This window comes from Myotis nattereri (genome assembly GCF_964212035.1).
Source record: "Myotis nattereri genome assembly, chromosome: 13".
Lineage (NCBI taxonomy): Eukaryota > Metazoa > Chordata > Mammalia > Chiroptera > Vespertilionidae > Myotis > Myotis nattereri.
In genome coordinates, this window is record NC_138088.1 from 2,436,299 (window position 1) to 2,455,063 (window position 18,765).

The 18,765-nt window shown below is 52.7% G+C and overlaps 1 protein-coding gene across 1 annotated transcript in view; it reads right to left on the reverse strand.

Moving 5' to 3' along the window:
- GRID1 (glutamate ionotropic receptor delta type subunit 1) overlaps window positions 1-18,765 on the reverse strand; it is a 589,948-nt gene that overhangs the window by 28,937 nt on the left and 542,246 nt on the right. Inside the window, exon 13 of the mRNA XM_081105443.1 lies at window positions 12,491-12,686. Within this exon, the coding sequence (XP_080961569.1) occupies window positions 12,491-12,686 (196 nt within the window). The remainder of the gene's footprint in view (window positions 1-12,490; window positions 12,687-18,765) is intronic.

Genomic DNA, 18,765 nt, shown 5'->3' on the forward strand with positions numbered 1-18,765 from the left:
TTACAGACTAAGGCAGTGTGGCCAGCTGTAGGGACCCTGCTCCATTACAGACTAAGGCAGTGTGGCCAGCTGTAGGGCCCCTGCTCCATTAGAGACTAAGGCAGTGTGGTCAGCTGTAGGGACCCTGCTCCATTACAGACTAAGGCAGCGTGGCCAGCTGTAGGGACCTGCTCCATTACAGACTAAGGCAGCGTGGCCAGCTGTAGGGCCCCTGCTCCATTACAGACTAAGGCAGCATGGCCAGCTGTAGGGACCCTGCTCCAATACAGACTAAGGCAGTGTGGCCAGCTGTAGGGACCTGCTCCATTACAGACTAAGGCAGCGTGGTCAGCTATAGGGACCTGCTCCATTACAGACTAAGGCAGTGTGGCCAGCTGTGGGGACCCTGCTCCATTACAGACTAAGGCAGCGTGGTCAGCTGTAGGGACCTGCTCCATTACAGACTAAGGCAGCGTGGCCAGCTGTAGGGTCCCTGCTCCATTACAGACTAAGGCAGTGTGGTCAGCTGTAGGGACCTGCTCCATTACAGACTAAGGCAGTGTGGCCAGCTGTAGGGACCTGCTCCATTACAGACTAAGGCAGCGTGGTCAGCTGTAGGGACCCTGCTCCATTACAGACTAAGGCAGTGTGGCCAGCTGTAGGGACCTGCTCCAATACAGACTAAGGCAGTGTGGTCAGCTGTAGGGACCCTGCTCCAATACAGACTAAGGCAGTGTGCCCAGCTGTAGGGACCTGCTCCAATACAGACTAAGGCAGTGTGGCCAGCTGTAGGGACCTGCTCCATTACGGACTAAGGCAGCGTGGCCAGCTGTAGGGACCTGCTCCATTACAGACTAAGGCAGTGTGGCCAGCTGTAGGGACCCTGCTCCATTACAGACTAAGGCAGTGTGGCCAGCTGTAGGGACCCTGCTCCATTACAGACTAAGGCAGTGTGGCCAGCTGTAGGGACCCTGCTCCATTACAGACTAAGGCAGCGTGGCCAGCTGTAGGGACCCTGCTCCATTAGAGACTCAGATCTGTCCAAAAGCACTGAGCAAGGAAGGAGCACACAGTGAAGGGAGGAGTGTGAGGGGCTGAGGCCCCGCCGTGACCATGCATCCCGTCAGTTTTGCCGAGTGTCACCAGGCAATGTCACATTTGCTGGAGTATGAAAATGCTAAGCTCCAAACCTGGGTCCAATGCTGACTAAAGTCTGAGGTTCAGCAAGCCTCTTGCCCTCCTAGACCTTTACCTGCCTCTTTAGCAAAAGGAAGCACAGCTGAGCTGCTGCATGGGGAAAGACCTCAGGCACCCATCCGCGCCTCTCCTGTGGCCTCTAGTGCAACTGCCTGATTAAACTAATCTTTAGTTGTCCAAACATTGACCAAGGCCCTGACAGAAGGAAGGCTCTGGCATAAAGTAAGAAACAAAACATCGTTTATTTTTGAAATAATATACTGTCCCAGGTCAGTCTTTGTTTGCACTGTGGCCTGATACCAATTCTAACTCAGCTTTAAGAGAGCGTGAAGCACACTTTCACACAGTCACCGAGCTCAGCACCAGTAAATGAGTTGTGGAAATAGATGAACGGGTAAAAGACAGGCTTCAAATAGTAAATCACTGTACAAGCCCACGTTTGGGTAAGGGCATGTATGTGCATCGATCTGATTATTAAATGAGATACCTGACTGTGATCTCACTCTAGCTCCTCAGCCATGACAGGATCCCGGGCCAAGGAAAAATGAGTTGAAAGGAAAGGGATTTCCTCCCCAGTCATCCCCAGAACAATAAAGCAAAGTATGTAAGGAGAAAGAAAAGGGAAAAAATCACAATGAAGGATATGAGAAAAGTAGAAAAAATACCCATTTATAAAAAAAATTCCTACCGAAGACAAATCCACAGGATTTGATTTAAAAAAAAAAAATCCATTGAAGCCTGGGAGTTCTTTTCATCCCAAAGATCAGAATAAAGTTAGCTTACAGCCCTGCTTATTGTGATACTCAGTGATATTGTGTTAAGAGCTTTAAATGTTTATATCCTTTTTGACACCATAATTCTACTTTTAAAAATTTGACCTGAAGAAATAAATTTAGTAACTACAAATCCATTGCCATTATAATGCCTATATTTGTGAAATACTAGCAATCACCCAAATGACAATGGAGAAGGGAATGTTTATATAAATTATTTTACATGTATTTGATGAAATATTAATTAGCCATATATGTATGAGAAACCTACAGTGAGCATCATACCCAGTGGGCAAAAACTAAAGCCATTTCCCCTAAGAACAGGAACAAGACAGGGATGTCTGCTTTCACCACTCTTATTCAACACAATACCAGAAGTCTTAGCCACAGTGATTAGACAAGAAGAAGAAATAAAAGGCCTCCAAATTGGAAAGGAGGAAGTAAAACTCTCATTATTCACAGATGATATGATATTGTACATAGAAAACCCTAAAGACTCCACCAAAAAACTACTAGATTTCATAAATGAATTTGGCAATGTAGTAGGATACAAACTCAACACCCAAAAATCTATGGCTTTTTATACACCAATAATGAATTCTCAGAAAGAAAAACTAAACAAACAACCCCATTTACCATTGCAACAAAAAATTGAGATACTTAAGAATAAACTTACAATGAGGTAAAAGACTTGTATTCAGAAAACTACAGGATGTTGAAAAATGATACAGGAACATATAAACAAGTAAAAGAATACACCATATTCATGATTGGCAGAACTGACATCATTAAAATGTTCATACTACCCAAGGCAACCTACAGCTTCAATGCAATCCCTACTAAAATACCAATGGCATATTTCACAGATCTAGAACAAACTCTCCAAAAATTTATATGAAACCAAATAAGACCCCAAATAGCTGCAGCAATCTTGAGAAAGAAGAACAAAGTTGGAGGGATCACAATGCTAGATATCAAGCTATACTACAAAGCCACTGTTCTCAAAACTGCTGGTACTGGCTCATGAACAAACATATAGACCAATGGAACAGAACTGAGAACCCAGAAATCATTCCAAGCCATTGTGCTCAATTGATATTTGACAATGGAGTCAAGACAGTCTCTTCTTCAATAAACAGTATTAGAGAAATTAGACAGGTACATGCAAAAAAAAAAAAAATGAAACTAGACCACTTATACCATACACAAGAATAAACTCAAAATGGATAAAATACTTAAATGTAAGTCACAAAACCATAAAAATCTTAGAAGAAACCATAGGCAGCATAATCTCAGACATTTTTGTAGCAATATGTTTACAGATACACCTCCTAGGGCAAAGAAAACTAAGGAGAACATAAACAAATGGGACAACATCAAAATTAAAAGCTCTGATAGCAGAATGAAAAGGGAGCCCACTGTTTAGGAGAACATATTTGGCAATGATACATCTGATAAAGGTTTAATATCCAAAATATATATGGAACTCATACAACTTAACAAAAGGAAGACAGACAATACGATTAAAAAATGGGCAAAGGACCTACTAGTAAATAGACACTTTTCTAAAGAGGACATACAGATGCTCAAGAGACATGAAAACATGCTCAAAGTCACTAATCATCTGAGAGATGAAAATTAAAATGACAATGCGGTACCATCTCACACCTGTCAGAATGGCTACCATCAACAAATCAGCAAATGACAGTGCTGGTGACAATGTGGAGCAAAGAGAACCCTAGTGCACTGCTGGTGGGAATGCAAACGGGTGCAGCCACTGTGGAGAACAGTATGGAGTTTCTTCAAAAAATTAAATATGGAGCTCCCATTCGACCCAGTGATCCCACTTCTAGGAATATACCCTAAGAAACCTGAATCACCAATCAGAAAGAATGTATGCACCTCTATGTTAAAATCAGCACAATTTACAATAGCTAAGATCTAGAAACAGCCCAAGTGCCCATCAGTAGATGAGTGGATGAAAAGCTGTGGTACATTTACACCATGGAATACTACGCAGCAGTAAAGAAGAAGGATCTCTTACCCTTTGAGACAGCATGGAGGGACCTGGAGAGTATCATGCTAAGTGAAATAAGTCAGTCAGAGAAAGACAAGTACCACATGGTCTCACTCACATGTGGAATCTAATGAACAAAATAAACTGATTAACAAAATAGACCCAGAGACATGGAAGCATGGAACAGACTGTGGAATCTCAGAAGGAAGGTGGGGGAGGGTGGGTGGTTGGGAAGAGATCAACCAAAATACTTGCATGAGTATCTGCATAGCCCACGGACACAGACAACAGGGTGGTGAAGGCTGGGGTGGGGTGTGGGGCAGGCTATAAGGGGTCACTGCGAGGGTGGGGGGAGGGGACGTATGTAATACTTTCAACAATAAAAATTTAACCCAAAATATGTCTGGGGTTTTATCAAAATTAAAATGTTCTACTCCTCAGCAGATACCATTAAGAAAATGAATGGGCAAATGGGCAAGTTACCGACTGGGAAATATATTTGCTGTACTTATATTTCACCAAAGACCTATATCCATAAAATATTTTTTAAAACTCATCTAAATCACACAGTGAAAATTCAAAGTGTCCAGTAAAGACTAACAAAGGACTTGAGCACACAATTCTTGAAAGAAGCTATTTGGACGGCCAATGAGCACATGAAAGAGCATGGACATCCTTAGCCACCAAAGGAGCACAGCTCAGAGAAGGTGCCCTTCACGTCAGACCCCCGGCATTGTCCAGTCAGAGACCGACAGCCCCGAACGGCCGCTGGCGTGTCCAGCGGCTGAACTCAACAGTATGCAGGACGACACTGTCAGTGGGAGTGACACCAGAATGACCACATTGGAGGTGGACGGGCAGTTTCCCACAGAGGCAAACACACCACCACCCTGTGACCCGGAACTCCACTCGCTCATATTTAGCAAAGAGAAACGGAAATAAATCTCCACCAAAGACGTATGAAATCAGCATACTGTCTTATTCATAATAGCCATAAATTGGCAACAGCTTAAATGTACGTCAACTGGAGAATAAATTAAAAATCTGAGGTTTGTTCATACAATGGAATAGTATACCATTCAAAGGGGGGAAAAAAGAAGTACTGATACAACAACTTCACAGATAATCTCAGAGAGGTTTGGCGGGAGAAAGAACCTAAGCCCAAATGTGCACATTTTATGTCTTGCCACTGATGTGAATTACTAGAGCAGGTCAATTTAATCTGTGGCACTGGGAGTTGCTGGGAGCAGGGGGACATATCTAGAAAGTGACATGAGAAATCTCTTCAAGGTGGTGGCAATGTTCTACATATCATCTTGGATGGTGAGTGCATCATTGTACACAAATCTAAACCCATGATATTAACAATATATGTGCATTTCATTGTACATCAAATATCTATACTAATAAAAGGGTAATTATGCTACTTAGACCAGGAGACCTTCCGGGAGACCTTCTGGACGTCCTAATGGACAAAGCCATAGTGGCCAAGCCGAGGCAGAGGCGGTTAGGGGTGATCAAGCCAGGAGGGGAGAACAGTTGTGGGTGATCAGGTTGGTGGACGGGGGGCAGTTAGGAGCGAGCAGGCTGGCAGGGGGGCCAGTTGGGGGCAAGCAGGCTGACGGGGGGGGCAGTTGGGGGTGAGCAGGCCAGCAGGGGGGAGCAGTTGGGGGAGAGCAGGCTGGCAGTGGGGGGCAGTTGGGGGCAATCAGGATGGCGAGGGGGGGAAAGTTGGGGGCAAGCAGGCTGACAGGGGGAGGTACTTGGGGGCAATCAGGGCGGCAGGGAGAAGCAGTTGGGGGCAATCAGGCTGGCAGGGGGGCAGTTGAGGGTGAGCAGGCTGGCGGGGGGCAGTTGGGGGTGAGCAGGCTGGCAAGGGGCAGCAGTTGGGGGCTATCGGGCCAGTAAGGGGGGGCAGTTAAGGGCCAGAAGGTTGGTGGGGGGGCAATTGGGGGCAAGCAGGCTGGCAGGGTGGTTAGGGGCAATCAGGCAGGCAGGCAGGTGAGCGGTTAGGAGCCAGCGGTCCTGGATTGCAAGAGGGATGTCCTGATCCCCTGTGGGATCAGGCCTAAACTGGCAGTTGGACATCCCCTGAGGGGTCCTGGATTGGAGAGGGTGCAGGCCGGGCTGAGGAACACCCCTATACCCCCACGCACGAATTTCATGCACCGGGCCTCTAGTATCTCATAAAAAGACGAAGTGATATTTGTCTCCATACTTTCATTCGCTTCTTTTCCTAACACAGAGCAGACGCTGAGGCAGTTTGCTGGCATCTTTGGCTGCCAACCTGCGCTGTGTGCACATGGCACCCTCCACTTGGTGCCCTGGTGCACTCCCAGCACTCTGGCAGGCTCTCCCTCTCACAGAGCTCAGGACGGGGAGGCCACTTGACCAACGCCACAGATTCAATTAGTTTGAAAATGGAACTTAATTACCAAACTCTTACGCAGAAGTTATTGAAACTAATTTATTGAGTGGATGAATCAGGGAATAGCTGAATGAATAAAGAGAAGGGCTGCCCAACTTAGAAAATGGGTAGAAGTGCCTTTTGAGCAAGTAGAGATAAGTGGTTATCCCCTGCAAGAAGGAAGGAGGCACGTGGAAGCCGATCTGCAGAGAGAGGACAGGTCTATGTCCCAGGGCACTGTGCAGGGCTGGCCAGTTCATCCGGCCCGTCTCTAGGCGATCAGACCCGTATCAGGGTCCCTTCCATGAACTTGGCCAAGCTTCCTGCTCGTCCCCAGAATGCAGAGGGTGCCGTCCCAGGAAAGCCTCTTCCACAGGCCGCGGACCAGAATGCTTCCTCCCCTCACTCCCTCCGCAAGGAGAGCACTGCACGGAAGGGCACCAGGTTCCTGTCCTCCCCCAGAGGCCAAGTCCACGGAGGCTGAGCCCCTGGAGGCCGAGTCCATGGAGGCCAAGCCCTCAGAGGCCAAGTCCCACAGAGGCTGAGCCCCCGGAGGCCAAGTACCACAGAGGCCGAGTCCATGGAGACTGAGCCCACGGAGGCTGAGCCCCCAGAGGCCAAGTCCCACAGAGGCCGAGCCCCCGGAGGCCAAGTACCACAGAGGCCGAGTCCATGGAGACTGAGTCCACGGAGGCTGAGCCCCCAGAGGCCAAGTCCCACAGAAGCTAAGCCCATGGAGACTGAGTCCCTGGAGGCCGAGTCCTCTGGGACCACTCTCCCTCCCACAGTCAGGGGTCCCTGACACTCAGCGGGGAGTGTGTGCCGTGAGGCAGCCCGGGCCTCAGAGCAGCGAGCCAAGGGCTGGAACAAAGATGAGTGCTCACGGGGATCCCCACACACAGCCTGGTGCGGGGCCAGGGGTACATCAGTGAGGAAGCAAATAAGGTGTGAGCCCATTTCCTTCCGCCTTCGCGTTTGTGCTCTGTGACACCGTGCTGCTCAGGGAGTGGAGAGCCACCTGCCGCTAGCCTGCCCGACTCAAGAGCTAAGCTCTGAACATGCCACCTCCAGCTTCAGGGTCTGTTCACTCGGAGAGCCCCGTGAGCCGTGGAGGCTGACACTCACACCGTGAGCACTGTAGTCTGCTTGGCGATGTTATTGAATATTAGACCCGCCTGACGGGAGGCCGGCCCCGGGCTACACAGAAGCCGGGTCTGCCGGACGTTACTGGGTAGAGTTGAAAAGCTGAAGAACAACATCCCACGAACAACATTAGTCTGATTTCATGTTACAAAGTTATTACATAAATTGTCAGCTCAATTCTGCATCTCGAATCTCTAACTGACGTTTTTAAGTTTGGAAATAGATACGGAACCTTTGCTGTGGCCGTTGGGGGGAGAGCTAAGGCTTCACACGTGGGCGCCAGGCGCACGTGCTGCCCAGTTCATGGGAAAGAGGAAGGAAAATGAAAGCATAGGCGTATGCCTGGCAGGGCGCACTGGGGTGCAGAGATGGGGACGTGGCCTTGGAGGGAGGCCACAGTGAGACTCAGAGTCAGTGGACCGGAGCAGCCACCGTCTCTGAGGCTCATTTCTACACGAGGGAGACAGTACTGAGCAGTTCGCTCTGTCCAGGATGAAGGAATGATGTCGTAGATCGTCTGGCACAGTGCCTGGCACGCAGACTGCTCGACAGGTTCCGGGGGCGGGGGGTAGGCCAGGCCAGGAATAAGCTGGGTGTCAGCGCCTTGCTCGCCGGGTGTGCCACCTGGTGTAGAGGAGGGACCCAGGCCAGTGCTCCTGGGCACCCACGGCTCAGATTTCTCGGGAAAAGCCAGGAAATAAACAGTTAGGCTGTGGGCCCTCGTGATCTGCTAAAGTAGCAGGAAAGCAGCCATAGATTGCATGTGAATAAATGAGTTCGGCTGTTTGAATAAAACTTTATATTTAAATATATTTTATTGATATTTAACAGAGAGGAAGGGAAAGGGATAGAGAGCTAGAAACATCAATGAGAGAGAAACATCGATCAGCTGCCTCCTGCACACCTCTCACTGAGGATGTGCCTGCAACCAAGGTACATGCCCTTGACCAGAATCGAACCCGGGACCTTTCAGTCCGCAGGCTGAGGCTCTATCCACTGAGCCAAACCGGTTAGGGCATAAAACTTTATTGATAAAAGCAGGTGGTGGGCCAGACAGCCTGTGGACAGTAATTTGCCAGCCCTTGGTCTAGTCTTGCCTCAGGTGTGACCGGCGCAGGTGGCTGAGGGGCAGGAAGGCAGCCCCTCCCGTCTCTGAGGACCAGCGGGTCTCTTCCCTGAGAATAGTATCCAGAGATAAGCCTGACCGGGACCCTGACGCCATCCCCTGTCCCTGCATTCCAGAAGCTAGGAGCGTAACCAGCTAACCGATGGCACCAACTGCCTCCCCAGTGTGTGTGCCTCAGCTCAGTCAGACAGCAAACAGGTGACTCCCTCACGGACAATCAGTATTCACTGAAACTCACTGGTTGCCAGGGAGGTTTGTTGGAAAACCTGTATGTTGTAGGCTCATAATGAATCAGTAAAACTTCCCCCTCCTGACAGATTCCTTCCTGCTCTCCATCAGAGCCCAGAGGGGGCGCTGTCCCTGTCTGAGTGGACCCGGCAGGAAGCAGGACTGCAGGGGTGGGCACCATGACGGAATCCCTGCCCCGGCTCCGGACGGTGGACGGTGACCGCCTCTGCCAGGCTACTCCCACCCATCACACCCATCCCACACCTTTCCTTTGTGCAGAGATGGCCATCTTTGTAATCAACTCACTTAACATTGATTATAATGCGAACCAAAAACTTAAAACACAGCCTTGAATCTAAAGCTAACACAGACCCTGACTTCTGTCCACCCACAGGCCATCCTCCCCGGCTCTCCCGCTCCCTCTGCACAGCCCCCAGCGTGGGCCTTGTGTTGCACGTCACTGTTGGGGGGGGGGGGGCGGGGGGGGTGACGAGAATCTTACATATTATTAAAAGGGTATCATGTTGTAAGTTATTTTCCATTAGTGGGCCCAGGTGAATTGCATTTACTCATTCTTATTCTGCTAAGTTTTATCCATACTCTTACATGGAGCTAGAGTGGATTCATTACTTTGCTGGTTACTTTTTTTGCCTTGTTAATGCTCAGTTGGATTGTTTCCAGGGTTCTGGCTCCATAAGCAAGGCTCCCATGGCCTTTCTTGTCTCTGGGATGCATATGGAAGTTTATTTTGGGTGGATACACAGGAGTGGAACTGATGGATCCTGGGTATGTAAATATTCCATTTTATAAAAGAATGGCACACTTGTTGCTGAAGTGGTTGTACTGAGTACACTCTCCTAGCTATTAGCCACCTGCCACTCCTGCCCTCCCCATCATCTCTTATTTTGTGGGAGTCTAGTTGATGGAAAATGATATATCTTAATGGTCTCAATTTGCATTTCCTGGATCGCTAATGATTTTGAATATCTCTTCACATAATTATATATGTGGCCATATGTGTTGTCTCTTCTGTGAAAGGCCTGTGCAAGTCTGTAGCCTATTTTTCTATTAAATTGTTTGAACTTCTCTTACTAATTTGTAGAAGTTCTTTATATAATCTGGATGTTAATCCTGTATTGGGTATATGCCTTGTAAATATCCCTGCCACTGTGATATGTGCTTTTTTATTTTTTAAGTGTCTTATAGTTAATAGAAGTTTAATAAAGTCAGAAGTAGCCATCCTTTCATCACAAGTGCTTTTGTAGCCCTGCTGCAATGAACCCTGGGAGTTCCCTGTGGGGTGGAGGATGGCTCCGAGAGATGAGGAAGCAGGGAGGGATGCTCAAAGGCCACCCGGACCAGGCTGCACATTCATGAGAGGCCTTCCTCAATGTTGTCCTCATCATCTCCACATGAGGCACCTACCGTACGCGCCTCCCTGCCAGGGTTCAGGGGAGATCGACAGCTGAGGGTCAGAGCGCCATCCTATGCAGGTGTTAATAAATCCAGCAGGCATGGCAATAGCACCATTTAAGTTGCATTTTATTACTTTTGCTAAGGTATCACTTGGTTAAATGTAAATATTCAAGATCTGCCATAACATGAACTTTTATGTGTTTTAAGTGTCTGGAGACCCCAGATTTGCCCCAGCCTCTCTCAACTTTGAGGGTTCCTGGTGGGAAAAGCGCCACAGGTGCTTGCGGGCATGGAGCTGGGACTGCAGGCACCTGTGGCAGGCGGAGCTGGGACCCATACCCATCTGTGGCAGGCAGAGCTGGGACCCGCAGGCACCTGTAGCAGGCAGAGCTGGGACCTGCACCCACCTGTGGCAGGCGGAGCTGGGACCCGCACCCACCTGTGGGAGGTGGAGCTGGGACCCACACCCACGTGGCAGGCAGAGGTGGACCCGCACCCACGTGGCAGGCAGAGCTGGGACCCGCACCCACGTGGCAGGCAGAGCTGGGACCCGCACCCACGTGGCAGGCAGAGCTGGGACCTGCACCCACCTGTGGCAGGCGGAGCTGGGACCCGCACCCACCTGTGGCAGGCAGAGCTGGGACCCACACCCACGTGGCAGGCGGAGGTGGACCCGCACCCACGTGGCAGGCAGAGCTGGGACCCGCACCCACGTGGCAGGTGGAGCTGGGACCCACACCCACGTGTGACAGGCTCCAGAACCAGACACACTGCTGTCAAAGACACGCTGAGCACTCTTCACTAACTGCAGTGTGAGGTCGCCACCCATGGGCTCTCACTCCACAAGGAGCACGGAGCCAGTCGCTGTGAACCCCCTGGACAGGAGCCACACTCAGCCTGAACGGCCCCTGGCTCTACAGCAGGACCCAGACCTCTGCCTCTCTCCCTGGGCCTGTGGGCTCCCGTGGGGGGGGGGGGGGTTGGCTAGGAGAGTTCTGAGCACCCTTGACATCATGAAGAGCAGGGCGGTGGGTCCTGGTGGCCCTGGAGCATTCCCCGACGGTCCCCTCATAGCCACGGCGCTCTGCAGTAAGACCAACTGCCAGCAAGTGGCTGGGGATATGGAACATAGGTGTGTGCACGCGTGTGAGTATGTGGGAGTGTGGGTGACAGTGTGAGAACCTGTGAGCTGGTCACACAGAGGGGCCTTATACCAGAAGGAAGCGAGGAGACACCGAGGCAGGCTGGACAGGGGTGTGTGTGTGTGTGTGTGTGTGTGTGTGTGTGTGTGTCTGCCTGAGGGTGTGTATGTGAGAGAGAGGCACGTGGCATGTGTGTGGGAGGTGCCATAGGTACAAAGGAGGGGTGCTGAGGCACCCTGGCCAGCGCCTGCTCACAGGGGCGCATCTATCTCACACTGTTCGCTAATGACCACAGGGACAGCAGCCCCAGGGGCCAGCACCACTGGACAGAGGGTGCCCCCACAGGCAGCTCCTGACACCACCTTCCTCTCACCATCCTCCTCCTCACTGACCGCCAGGCCTGTGCTGGATAAAGGCAAACTCTCAGCCTGAACCCCTAGCGCTGCCCCCTAAGGGAGGTGATGCAGTGTCTGACTGTATCTGTGTAATGGGATGATCATGATTAATTCAGTGCACAGAGGAAATCACCTGAAATAAATGAGCAAATTCTAACCCACTCCTGAAGGATGTGATGGCTTTTCTCTACCCTTCCTCTCTCCTGGCTCCTTCCAGCCTTCCCCCCTCGGTTTCCCCCAACACAGCCCGCACCCTCGGCCCGATGCCCTCACCACCGTCTCCCTGGCACAACCTTCACCACCGGCAGACCCACGCGCACCCTCCCTCCCTCCCTCCCTCCGCGTCTCGCCTGGCCTCTCGTTTTCTTTTGCTGAGCGTCCTCATGCGGGTGGCAGGCACCGCTGGGCTGGCCCCCTGAGAACACAGGAAGGGGGCCCATGTCTCAGGCTCAAGCTGCCTGCTCTTCGCTGACCCCTTGAAAACTGACCGTTTGGTACCTAATGAGCAGCCCCTCCGTGTGTTGCCAAGAATGTGCGTCTACCCAGGAAACGTGCGCGTCCCACGTGCCAATCTACCTGCTGGAGGTGGAAGCTCTGCAGTGACAGGGCTGTTCAAGGAGGTGACGGCGCCCACAGCACCCGCAGGCCGGGGGCCGCTCCTGCCTACCTTCCTGATGCCTTCCGAGGGGCTGGACACGCAGTTGTCGGCGCCCCCGTTCTTGCTGATGGTCCGCCAGAGCTCGGCAAACGTGCTGTCCTGCTCCAGGGGGTTGGTGCCCTTGGCTCGGAAGTACTCGTACACGGCCGAGCCGCGCACCGTGCCGTACGGCAGCTCCACCTGCTGGGCCAGGTCCTGGAACGTCCTGAAAGGCAAACAGGCTGTGAGCCACCGGCCCAGGCTGCCCGCTGAAGGGCCAAACATGGGCTGTGAGGCCTCCTGAGGTCCGAGCCCCGCGGTGGCCCTGACCCACACTGCTCACCCCACCCCAGCGCACAGATCCCTCAGCCCAGGGCGAGACTTGCCAAGGCCGCATTCTACCGAAGTTGTTTCCTCGGTGAAGATTAATTCAGTAAAGTTCTGAGCACCTCAGACCAGGGCCTGTGCTGAGCTCAGGGACAAAGGATGAGCAGTTCATGACCCTGCCCTCCAGGAGCGCGGAATCCAGCTGTGGAGACTCGAGGAGATGATCTCCAAGTGAGCCTCAGCGCAGGGAGAGGCGGGCACTGGCGCTCTCCACCCACACCCAGGGCACAGGGAAGAAGGCAGGTGGCGAGGTTGAGGACAGCCACTGGCCTGGAGCCCAGAGCTGGCGTGTGCCAGTTTAGAGGCGGGCCCTCTGCCTCGGGCAGCGGGGCCGAGGTCCACCCACTGTCACCCTCCGAGCATCTCCGGCCACTTTGTTTTTCAATAAAGGGATAAATCTGGGCTTTCCTATGAGATCACTTGATTTTTAAGTGTTGACAATTATTGAAAAGATGGCAAAGATAAAACAAAACACTTCTGAGGGCCTCGGGCCGCTGTCCATGGAGGAGAAGCGGGCAGCTGGGGCCAAGGAAAGCCCGGGAGCGCCCAGGCCGGCAGAGGAGGAAGGCTGGGGTGAGATGCGCCCCGGCCTGTGGGCACCCCGCTCAGCTGCGCGAGCTGCGCCCAGCTCAGTGCACTGCGAGAGTGTCACACACAAAACGGAACAGCAGGGAACGAAGGCCTCCATGGGGAGGAGCCTCTTCCCCCAGCTCGTCGCTCACCCTGTCCTCACGTCTCTTCTGGAAACCTGTGTCCTTTTCATCAAATGAACACCATCCCCCCCTCACTGAGTCATAGTTCCAGTGAGACCAGCCTTCTCACCTGGCCTTCACAACCCTCCTCCCCGGCCTCACCTCCACTGGGCCCCCTCCACAGCCCGGAGCCAATGATGAAATGAGAAGTCCCCGTCCAGGTCCCTGTTCCGGGCCCCAGGCCACAGTGCCTCTCTCCCTGGGATCCCTTTTCTCACTCATCCACCCATACCCTTGCTCCTGGCTGCTGCCGCGAACCTCTTAACAACCCAGCTGCCACTCTCCCCGTGGAGCCCCGGCTGTGCCCGCCCTCCTGGGCCACGCTGAACTCTGCTGGCTTCAGAGGCAGCGCACAGCCCAGTGAGGGCAGGTGGGTCCGAGGCAAGGCCTCCCCTGCCCCAGCACCCCTCACCGCCCTGGAGGCCAGGCCTCCCTGCCCCAGCACCCCTCACCACCCTGGAGGCCAGGCCCCCCCTGCCCCAGCACCCCTCACCGCCCTGGAGGCCAGGCCTTCCCTGCCCCAGCACCCCTCACCGCCCTGGAGGCCAGGCCTTCCCTGCCCCAGCACCCCGCACAGCCCTGGAGGCCAGGCCCCCCTGCCCCAGCACTCCGCACAGCCCTGGAGGCCAGGCCTCCCCTGCCCCAGCACCCCTCACCACCCTGGAGGCCAGGCCTTCCCTGCCCCAACACCCCGCACAGCCCTGGAGGCCAGGCTCCCCCTGCCCCAACACCCCGCACAGCCCTGGAGGCCAGGCCCCCTGCCCCAGCACTCTGCACAGCCCTGGAGGCCAGGCCCCCCTGCCCCAGCACTCTGCACAGCCCTGGAGGCCAGGACCCCCTGCCCCAGCACCCCTCACCGCCCTGGAGGCCAGGCCCCCCTGCCCCAGCACTCTGCACAGCCCTGGAGGCCAGGCCCCCCTGCCCCAGCACCCCTCACCGCCCTGGAGGCCAGGACCCCCCTGCCCCAGCACCCCTCACCGCCCTGGAGGCCAGGCCCCCCTGCCCCAGCACCCCTCACTGCCCTGGAGGCCAGGCCCCCCTGCCCCAGCACCCCTCACCGCCCTGGAGGCCAGGCCCCCCTGCCCCAGCACCCCTCACCGCCCTGGAGGCCAGGCCCCCCCTGCCCCAGCACCCCTCACCGCCCTGGAGGCCAGGCCCCCCTGCCCCAGCACCCCTCACAACCCTGCGACCTGGCAAGTTCACTAAAGTCTGTGCCTCAGTTTGCAAACCTTTAAAAAGTAAGGTCAGAAGCAGAGCCTGCCATGGCTGGCTACCGTGGCCATGAAATGAGGCGGTGTGCTCAGCCCCAGAGCAGCAGTGCCCAATGAGATCCACGCGTGACGTGAGCCAGCGCTGGGCACCGGCACCGGCACTGCTGGTGTGTCCTCCATGGCGTGTGGCCCTGAGGACTGAGGCGGCGCCTCCTGCCCCGCCCGCAGCACGGCCGGCTCACTCAGCCTCACAGCCAAGGACGCCGCTGGCTCTGCGGCCGCTCCGCGCTTCTGCAGGCCCTGACGCGGCCCAGGCCCAGAGCTCAGCATTCATTTCAATGCATCACGGGTGAAAGGGAGCACAAAATCACAAATCTGATGAAGAAATCTTTCTGATTACCGCCCATTATTTTATCTAATGGAAACAAGATGCTCCTTTGCCTGCAGGGCCTGCGGGCTACACCTCCGCCGTAATTGCCTGTGAAGGAGGAACATTTACACATTTTTTATGTTTGCCATGGCAACACGGACACACCCAGGCTCTGATGGGCGGGAAGCACCAGGATGGCTGATGCAGGTGCCGGTAAACCAGGCTGCTCTGCGTTTCCACAGGCCGGTTACGGGTGCAGCCTCCAGGCGCTCAGCACCGGCTCCTCCCGCCTCTGAAAGGAGAGAGGCTCCCTCCTCCGGACATGTGTTGGCAATGGTGAGCTGCCCAGGAGCTTCGGCGAGCACCTCTGGATGACAAAGAGGCTGCCTCACACCCCTGCTGTCTGAGCTCAGCGTTCCCACCGCAAAATGCCCCTCCATCTTCTCTCTGGCAGCCAGTGGTCGGCCCAGGCCTCCACCCATCTGCTCCATGACCTTCAGTCTGCAGGGAGGGATCTCCCATCTCAAATGCAGCTTCCTCTCTCAAGGAAAATCCCCAGCTCACCAACATGCCCAGCACACACCGGGCACCGCCACCCATCTCAGTGGACGCACCTACAGACAGCCATTTGGAGGTCTGAACAGGAAGCCCAGCTATTCACACCCCGAGTCAGCCGTCTTCCTGGGCACACCCTCTCGTCGGGGTGTAAATTTGGAAGGGACACAGCGGGAGGACTAGCACCCGGCTCCAAGCCCACACGGGCAGCCAGCAGAAAGCAGGCGCTGCGTCAGACAGGACGCCCGTCCACACCAGGGGGCCGCTGGCCCTGAGAAGCGGCCCTGGCAGCACACTCACTCTAGCCTGTTTTTCAGTGTAGGCTCTTCAGCAGCACCCGCTAGAGAGCACCCCTGGGAAACGAGAGCCGCTCCTCAGCGTGGGGCTTCTGTAAGCCTACGGTGCCGGTGCAACTGGCCAAGGCCATTCCAACAGTCGTTCCACCAGCAGTGGCAGAACAGCCAACCTACTAGGTAGGACTCAGTGGCACATACGCAAGGACTGGATGCTGGGCACCCCCAAGGGGTCCACAGCGCAGGGCGGTGGGCAGAGAAGTGGCCGCACAATGGGAGACTAGAGTGGCATTCTTCAGGCCCTGGGAGCTCAGAGGGCTGTCAGCTCCTGAAAAGAAGAAAGACTTCCTAGAGAGGAAACTAAGCCAGGCACAAGGGCTGGGAAGGTAGCCAGCTGGAGGGCCAAGGGCTAGAGTGTTGTGGGAAGAGCAGGCATTGCCTGAGGAGGCCCTGACATGAAGAAACATGGCTCATTTGGGAGAAGGCACTCAGCTAAAACACGCAGGTCTGGAATCAGACAGACTGTGAGGTGAACCCTAACTCTGAACAGCGCAGTGTTTGAGGTAGACCAGTCATTCTCAGAGTGGACTTCAGGCATCAGCACCGCCGGGGACCTTCTTAGAAATGCAAATTCTGGGGCCCCACTCAGAATTCGGGGTGGCACTCAGCCATGACCACTCACTGAGGCCAGCCATCTAATGGCTGAGGTCTTACTTTTCTTGATGCATACCTTTCTCACAGGATTGGTGAAGGTCAAAGATCACAGACATATACCCGGCATGCAGTCAGTATTTGATAAATGCCAGCTCCTCTGTTAGGCCATCAACAAGGTATTGCAATGGTTGAAGCCGAGAAGCCATATGAGGAGAGATGGGTGATAGTGCCCAGGTGTTCACACCTGGATGGAAGCAATTGTGGGCAGGCAGCACATTTCCAGGGCTTGCAGGCTCATGGCATCGGCCCAGCTAGTAAGATGCCTGTGGTAGATCGTGTCTCCATCTTGTTGCCAAGGAACAAGCCAATGATTCACTATAGCACCCAATCTAGTCACCTTAGGATGCCCAAATTGAAGATCTGAGAAAGACTGAACCCAGGATGTGCATGGGACATCAAACTTCCCTGAGATGCAATCTGGACCCTTGCTCAGTAGATCATCATGGTGACTCCATAGCAAAGGCCTCCCTAAGGAAGTAGTGAGCATCTGGGTGAGGAAATCTGCTACGGAAGATGTCTTTTAAAGCATCAGCACCAGCGAGTAGAATTAAGGAAAAAAATAAGATCAGAGCAGAAATAAACAAAATAGAGTCTAAAAAAAACAATACAAAAGATCAATGAAACCAAAAGCAGGTTCTCTGAAAAGACAAATAAGATTGACAAACCTTTAACCAGACTCATAAACAAAAAAAGCGAGAAGACCCAAATAAATGAAATCAGAATGAAAAGAGAAGTAACAACTGACACCAAAGAAATACAAAGGATTGTAAGAAAGTATTATGAACAGGTCAACAAATTGAACAACCTGAGAGAAATGGACAAATTCTTAGAAACATACAATCTTCCAAAACTAAATCAAGAAGAATCAGAGAATTGTAATAAACAGATTACAACTAGAGAAATTAAAGCAGTAATCAAAAAACTTCTAAACAAACAAAAGCCCTGGTGGCTTTACAGGTGAATTTTACCAAAGATTCAAAGAAGAACTAACACCTATCCTTCTCAAACTATTCCAAAAAATTCAAGAGGAAAGAAGACTCCCAAGCTAATTTTATGGGGCCAGGATTATCTTAATTCCAAAGCCAGATAAAGACACTACAAAGACAGAAAATTATAAGCCAATATCCCTGATGAACACAGAAGCTAAAATCCTCAACAAAATATTAGCAAATTGGATCCAATAATACATTAGAAAGATCATACACTATGACCAAGTGGGATTTATTCCAGGGATGCAAGGCTGGTATAATATTCGCAAGTCAATAAATGTTATACACCACATAAACAAAATGGAGGATAAAAATCACATAATCATATCAATAGATTCAGAAATGGCATTTGATAAAATCCAGCAACTATTTATGATAAAAACTCAGCAAAGTGAGAATAGAGGAAGCATTTCCCAACATAATAAAGATCATATATGACAAACCTATAGCCAACATCATACTCAATGGGCAAAAAATATAAGCATTCCCCATAAGATCAGGAACAAGACAGAGTTGTCTGCTTTCACCACTCTTATTTAACACTAGAGGCCTAGTGCACGAAAATTTGTGCACTGGAGGGGTCCCTCAGCCCGGCCTGCCCTCTCGCACAGTCTGGGAACCCTCAGGGGATGATCTACTGATGGCTTAGGCCTGCTCCCCATAGAGAGCGGGCCTAAGCTGCAGTCTAGCCTCCCTCTGCGGGAGGTGACCAGCCGATCAGGAGAAGGCACCGCCCCCATCACCCCCTCACTGCTGCTGCCTCTAGCCTCCCTCTGTGGGAGGCGCCCAGGCTGATCAGGGAAGGGCGACACCCCCATCATGCCTCTGCTGCTGCCACTGTTGCCGCCGCAGCTGCCTGAGCCTCAGGCCGGCTTGCCTGAGCTTCAGGCAGCCACTGGGGCTTTGTCTGGAAGGACGTCTGGAAGGACGTCCAGACGACATCCACTCTAATTAGCATATTACCCTTTTATTAGTATAGATAGTATTGGAAGTCCTAGCCAGAAAAATCAGACAAGCAGAAGAAATAAAAGGCA